The sequence below is a fragment of the Hyposmocoma kahamanoa genome, unplaced genomic scaffold (assembly GCF_003589595.1).
Source record: "Hyposmocoma kahamanoa isolate Upper Pololo Valley unplaced genomic scaffold, ASM358959v1 99810, whole genome shotgun sequence".
Lineage (NCBI taxonomy): Eukaryota > Metazoa > Arthropoda > Insecta > Lepidoptera > Cosmopterigidae > Hyposmocoma > Hyposmocoma kahamanoa.
This window is the reverse complement of record NW_020656044.1, coordinates 1-7,624: the sequence shown is the minus strand read 5'-3', so window position 1 is coordinate 7,624 and position 7,624 is coordinate 1. Positions and strand designations below refer to the sequence as shown.

The following is a 7,624-nucleotide window of genomic DNA, read 5'->3' as shown; positions in this document are numbered from 1 at the left end:
AATGACAGCAGTAAATTCATTTCATTTCACCTAATTATGAAGACGTGACGTAAACAAGGTTTACTTGGTATACAGTGAATTCATGTCAACGTTTCTTTTATAAATTTCACTTAAAATTTCATTGTACTATAAAAATATTAAAAGTAAGCAAGAAAATTATATTATTCTTACTTATTTATGAGTAATTAGAAATAATATTCATGTTACTTCCTCCGTGGCGTAGTGAGTGTGACCTATGGTCTTGGAACGGAACGTAGAACTTGCAAAAAGTCACGTAGGCCACCCGCGCGTGTATAAATTTATATAAAAGTAACCTGCTGAATTGTTTAAAACATTTGTATTTGTGTATAATGTACCTGTAAACTTCGTGCAAACATGGAGGACTTTGCGAATAATCCAGGAGTGGTAGTAGTCCGCGCGAAACCCGAAGGACAACGTAAGACTTTCAAACCAAAAACGCGCGCAGTCACAAAGATCCCTGACGAGTTGTTGAACGATCCTTTATTAAACAGAGCTTGTGAGGTGCTTCCACAAAACTACAATTTCGAGGTGCATAAGACTATATGGAGGATTCGATCACTAAACGCAAAGAGAGTAGCTCTACAACTCCCTGAAGGTAACTTACTTTTCTCGCCTTCTTAAAGTTTGAATGACTAGCGTTGTTGACCGAAACTATGTTATTGCAGGTCTAACAATGTTCGCAACAACTTTGAGCGATTTAATCGAGGCTTTTACCGAAGCTGACACCGTCATAATGGGTGATGTCACGTACGGCGCGTGTTGCATCGACGACTACACGGCTATTGCGCTCGGCGTCGACCTATTGGTGCACTATGGACACTCCTGTCTTATCCCCATAGACCAAACCAGTAATATAAAGGTGCTATATATCTTTGTCGATATTAAAATAGATCCGTCACACTTTTTAGAAACAATTAAAGTTAATTTTCCGATACGAACTCACTTAGCTCTAGTTAGTACTATACAATTTGTCACAACCCTACATTCTGTAGCTAAGAATTTACGCAATGAAGAGTATATAGTGACTGTACCTCAATGTAAACCTTTATCGCCTGGAGAAATTCTAGGTTGCACAGCTCCTAAAGTGACTTCCGATGTAATAATTTATTTAGGAGATGGAAGATTTCATTTAGAATCAATAATGATAGCTAATCCTAATATTCCTGCATTTAAATATGATCCCTATGAAAAGAAATTTACTTCAGAGGTGTATGAGCACAAATTGATGCAAACTAATAGACAGAATCAGATTAAGATGGCTGAAGATTCCTGCACCTTTGGTCTTATACTAGGCACCTTAGGTAGACAGGGAAGTACTAAGGTTTTATGTAATTTAGAAAAGCAAATTAAGAATGCAGATAAGAAGTATGTGAAGATACTTCTATCTGAGATCTTTCCTAGTAAACTAGCCTTGTTTAACCTGGATGCATTTGTACAAGTGGCTTGCCCAAGACTATCTATCGATTGGGGAACAGAGTTTTCAAAACCTTTGTTAACTCCATATGAGTTTTCAGTGTCTCTAGGAAATAGTAAATGGTTAAAGGAAGATGGCACATATCCTATGGACTTCTACTCTAATGAGAGCTTAGGACCATGGACACCTAATTACAAACCTGTGTTATGTTTGGACTCTGATAAAAAATGCGATAATTGTTGTGAAGGAAAGGGAAAAATTGTTTCATAGTGTAAGAAACGAAAAATGTGATAGTCTGAAAGCAGTTAATTTACTGAACTAAATGAAACTAACCTCGCACTGCTGGGCCAGGTCTTTGTTAGTGTGTGTAATAGTTGATGTAATTGAATAGTCTCATAAATAATTAAATCAAGATGCTGAAATGTCTCTGCGAGATTGGGAATCGGCACATTGTGCGTGTCTCGTCTGTAGATAAAAAATAATTCATTACTTATAAAAATCTGTATATAATAGGCAATGTCGACAACGCATTAGGCGGCTGCACGCGCTTAGCGACAAATGGGTAGGAAATAACATTATTGTGTTCTAAGAATGATCTTTTTGTAAATGTGTCTTGATAATATGCAAACTTTCTTAATGCAATTTTAATTTCATGTAGTTTTAAGTAGTTAACATATTGCATTGTTACCTATTGGAATAGGTGTATGCACATGATAGCAGTTAATAAATGATTAATGTAGAAAAATGTTAAATTATTTAAAGCATTCATTATGGTTACATACCTAGATATAAAAAGAATAGTGGTATGTAGCTCAAAAAGTTGTCTGTCTGGAGAGTTGCTAAATGCGTTGTTTTTTTTAAAAAAAATACGTGTAAAACCGCACTAGTATGCCATATTACTTAGCCTAGCTTATTTAAAAAGTGTGATTCACACTAAACACATTGTGTTGCATTGTGTTATTAAAGTAACTTTACCTCGGAACGAGAGTAAGGGCTAGGCTAAATTACTTCTTCAGTTTTTATAATTAATTTGAACAAAGGATTATATACCTATGCAACAAAACAGCAGAGAAACAATAGTGGAAAAGTTTTAGGTTTACATCTAAACCTTTAAAACCTTCTCCAGTGTGCATCCGCCCTGGAGAAGTCACAGGTGGAAAGGAAGTGAGTCAGCCAATTCTCAGGCACACCTGTAAAAAGTATTATCTTTATAATGGTAGTACTTCACAGTATCAGTATAGCACTTTTTAACAATTCTCCATCAATTGTTATAAAACTCAAGGCTTTGATTTTATTGAATGTATAATTTGACATGATGTTTTGCTACCATGATCTTCGTTGATTTTTGCGAAATTACTCCACTGGCTTGTTATAATTATTAATACAAATCTGTACCCTCCGTGAAAAACGCGCCAACTCGACTTGTATCCATATTCGTTTTTTTAAAGATTAGTCATTTGTGTAAAATGATGCATCTTTCTATCTGATCACCACTTCTCTATCTGCTCTAGAACCGAAGATAATTTTCGTGTATAATGATATAAGTGACCCTTTTCCAGAAAATGTAACTAGTTTTTTGTGTAATGTGATATAAATTTACACGCACACATTCAATTTCGTACGTCACGCCTAAATTCTAAGTTTAAAGAATTACAACTTCAATCGAATTATTAAAAACATTGAGCTTTCATTAATTTGCGATTGTAAATACTTATTGTATTGTAGTTATATCAAAATAAATCACCTTGTGATTAAAGCTACAAGTCTTTAAATATCATTGCAAAAATCGGTCACAATACAAAAATGTTTGTATGTACTAATACAATAAATGATGTATTAATTTACACAAACCTTTTGAAATTAAAGATTTCATATTTTATACAATTTAACTTGTACCAAAAATGTTTGAAGTTTTTGTCTATTTGTAATTTATTTAAATCAAAAGTATACAGTGATATAATTCATAATTCTAATCAGTCTATCTCTTTATAGATATATAAAAATTGAAAGAGAAAGGCGATTGTAAATGCGTATAGACAGGGGTCTATCTTACATGTTTAAGTTTACATTTCTAAGGTCTACAATAAAATTGAATCCTATAGCAGAGAAAGATTATTATCGTTTTAAAATTTTGTAAAAATTCAAGTTTATGACGATTGTTTTTCGAAAGAATCTTTTGGTACTGAAACTATGGACAATTTATTACGTTTTGAATTTTAGATAATAGTTTTATTTAAGTTATTATTTTTAATGACAATCAATAAGCTGACATAAAAAATGTCAGTATAAAACAAATTAAGAAGGATTGATTCCTTTGCTTCAATTTTCTATTTATTGTTTAAATTTTTCTTCGCTTAGTATATCGTATTTTAATAAGAATCGCTGCGAGTGACGATATAGTTGTTATTTAACTTTATTGTAGATCTAGAAAAGTAGACTTAGGGTCGTATTCTAGACCTCTACTCAATGCCCAAGTCAAGACTTGTGTATGATTCAAAGCACTAGAAATCATACTCAAGTCCTTGCCATTGGGGTCGTATTTCCAGTGCTGGAAATCTTGCCCTTAAACATGTAACAACGAAGTGGCAAGATAATTACTAACTAAAAACACAAAATATTACCTATTGTTACCTAGGTATTAAGTTGACTGAAGATCTATTTTCCTGAATTCCTAAACTGAAAATAAATCTTTTTTAAACGACTTCCAAAAAGGAGGGTCTCAATTAGACTGTTTTTTTATGCTTTTTTTGTTGTATGTATGTTACGCGATAACACCGGTATTTGTGAACCGATTTTCATGATTCTTTTTTTGTTGGAAAGAGGGTACCTCCATAGTGGTCCCATTTCATTTTAAAGAAAATCATTTATTTTATGTGTAAATGTAAAAGTTTATTCTACCTACTTGCGAAAAATAATCTGATGATGTTGATTTTTATAGTTATTACAACAATAATACATGAGGATTTTTATTTTATTTATTATAGCAATATACACAAAACTTTTGGTCGCAACTGTAGAGTTTACGTGATACATTTTTTTCTTTTTGCGCAATGTCGCGCAACTATTTCAACTGATTCGCAAAAAACCTATTCATTTTAATTACAATTTTGTTCGGCAAGATTCTTGTAATCTTAATAGGTAACTAAATAAATTTATTTGAACTTATTTACATATTGTTCACTAAGTCACCACATGCCGTGTAAATTGGTAAAATTTGTAATATATCGTCTAACACAACCACGATTTAAAGTGACAAATGATACAATTTGCTTTTATTGGTATTTGCTGAGAATATGTAAAGTTAAATTTAATTATTGATAAACCATAATATTGACACCGAAATTCTTTTTTAGGAAAAGTAACTCGTTTAAAACTAGTACACATAACTAAAATGTTATAAGACTACAACGATTCAAATTTTTCAAATCCGTTTTTCTCAAACCACGAATTTCTGACTTAGAGCACTTTTCACGGAGGGTACAGAAATGATTTAATACACATCCGTCAGATTCCTCTTTCGTCAGATCATTTATTTATTCCGTACAGGTCAGAAATTTGTTGCTGTTAACGAAACAGTAATAAAATTGTTAACACAAAGATCTAACCTGACAGAACTTAAACTTGCGTTCATATGCCAAATTAGGGCCACTGCTCTACCAACACAGCTACAGATCGAGTCAATACAAAATATTACCTAATAACAAACCCATGAATTCGCTCTAATTCGTGAGGTCTGCTGTGCTGACTCGATCTTTTTTATTTTACTTTTTGATTTCGAGTCCGATAGCAAATTTGCTACGATAATGCGAAATGACGCCATCAGAGCTATACAGAGTTTTTTTTTAATGTGACAGTATGGGGACATCCGAAATCATAGAAGATACAAGGAAACTGCCTTAGGAACCATTAAGTTTTTTTTTTGTAAAAACAATTTTGGTATAAATTTGTATAAATTCGTGAGGTCCGTTGGTTGGTTCCGTGGCTTAGTTGGCATAGCGTCTGACACGGTTTGCTAGAACACGTCTCGGTCCGAATCGAAGGAGTTTTTTCTAAGTGTTCGATCTTTGTATTTATAATTAAAACAAACTAGTAGAGTCATTTCACAAAAAATGATTGAATATCAATTCAACACAAATTTAATTACAATTAATAGCGACATTTCTAGCCAGGACTCGTAGCTGTAAAATTACCTAACTAGGTGACGAAATAATTTTATAGATTTCTCATAGATAGCGCTACGGCTAAAATAGAGTTTTCAAAACTAATTGAAAACTAAATACGAAGATCCGACAAACAAGCACATGGAAAAATTCGTGAGATCTGCTGGTTCTTTCCGTGGCTTAGTTGGCATAACGTCTGACACTGTTTGCTAGAAGACGTCGGTTCTAATCCGGCCGGACCGATATTTGTATTAATAATAATAACTTGTAATTATAAATTTTAACCGACTTCAAAAACAGGAGGAGGTTCTCAATTCGACTATGTTTTTTTTGTATGTATGTTACGCGATAATTCCGGTATTTGTGAACCGATTTTCATGATTCTTTTTTGTTCGAAAGAGGGTGCCTCCATAATGGTCCCATTTACTTTTGAAGAAAATCATCCACCTCTAAGGGTGGCTGTTCACGCATGAAGATTCATTTTTATAAATAGCGCTTAAATTTTATTATAAGGAGCAATTATTTTAATTGTTGATTTTGCTATTCTACAATTCAAGGCGTTTTTCTCTCACAATATATTTTGAGTAGTGCGAACGGATTTTTATTATCTCCTGTGTCAAGCCCCGTATAGTGGCAAACTAGGGGATGAATCCGGGTTTCTCACTTTCCGGTAACCGATTTGAACAAAACTTGGTAATTATATGTAATTCCGCGTACTTTTGAGGTCCGTTTTTTTAGTACTCTGTACTGAGATTATGGTATGGTCAATTTTTTGGTCATGCGTTCATTGTAAGGGACAAACAAAAATTGAGACAGCCGAAGTTGGTCAAATTTCATAAAATCCTGAATGATCCCTTCATGAAACAGTCGATTATCACTAAAAAAATTTGATCAATTTTATTTACATTTATTGACAAATGACGTTTGGCCAAAAAATTGACTATGCTAAAATTGTTTTCACATAAAAATACTAATAAATAAACCAAAGTTTCCTTGTATCTTCTATGGTTTCGGATTTCCATACTAAAAAAGGGCTGTATTTTACATAATCTACTTATTTAACCTTTAAAGTTAAGACATTTTTATCCTACTTGTGTTAGACTGTAAATATTTTATACGAATGTTGTAAATAAAATAGATGTTTTATCATAGGTTCTATTGTTTTAATTTTAGCTCCTCCTGTAATAGGTACATATTTCAATCGGTATTATTTTGCTTAACTCGCGGCAAATTAATGTAGTGATATGCGACGCAGAATGAAGATGTCTAGGGTAGCCTGGTCTAAGATGACGTATCCGATAATTGAACGGAATGTAGATTGCCGAAAAGTTATTTACGATACGCAACTAAGTTCAGTGTTATTTTGTAGTGCTAGGAAGTGGAGATTGATGCGCGGAAAAATTATCAAAAGTTATTGAAAACCAAGAAACTATCTAAGTCTGAACATTTTGATGTATTTGCACAAAACTTTTTGGTACTTTCAAATTGTTACTGAGACTAAACTGAGCATATTTTTTTAAACTGACTGTATGAAAACGCTCTAGAGAGTCTAGAGGTCAAACTGCAAACGATTCTGGTCACTTTTGTAACATATGGGGTTGGTAGCAGTTTTATTCTGAAATGGTTGAAGTGTGCAAGAGTACGCAACTCGACGCGTTGCAAGGGTACACGCGTAGTCTCATACCATTTTTTTTAGAAAAGTGTACTTTTGAACAAAATTTCTGTCGCTATGCCTCGTTCTAAATCAACGGAAACCAACACCATCGGAAACAGACCTGAGGCAGTGTTGGGCAAAATTTATTGTTCTGGCAATTAAAGATTGACAATTAATTAATTGTCAATTGACAATTAATTAATTGTCAATTGCGAAACAGCAATTAACGATTGATCAATTGTTAGTTGCGAGAACCGCAGTTAACAATTAATTAATTAATTAAATTTTTATTGAATTGATATTCAATTATTTTTTGTGAAATTACTCCACTAGTTTGTTATAATTATTAATACAAAGATCGAACACTCAGAAAAA

At 32.9% G+C, this 7,624-nt stretch overlaps 1 protein-coding gene across 1 annotated transcript; it reads left to right on the top strand.

The window, feature by feature from the left end:
* Window positions 1–281: 281 nt before the first annotated feature.
* Window positions 282–1,849, top strand: LOC113239287 (2-(3-amino-3-carboxypropyl)histidine synthase subunit 1). The gene is made up of 2 exons (XM_026476204.1): window positions 282–616; window positions 687–1,849. Exons 1-2 carry the CDS (start codon window positions 376–378, stop codon window positions 1,703–1,705), a joined length of 1,260 nt encoding a protein of 419 aa, XP_026331989.1. The 5' UTR covers window positions 282–375; the 3' UTR covers window positions 1,706–1,849.
* Window positions 1,850–7,624: the final 5,775 nt, after the last annotated feature.

What these genes read in the sequence shown, in the direction of transcription:
- LOC113239287 (XM_026476204.1), top strand. Translation starts at nt 376, where the DNA reads ATGGAGGACTTTGCGAATAATCCAGGAGTGGTAGTAGTCCGCGCGAAA. An exon ending in AGCTCTACAACTCCCTGAAG is followed by an intron (nt 617 to 686) that starts GTAACTTACTTT and finishes ATGTTATTGCAG; the next exon opens with GTCTAACAATGTTCGCAACA.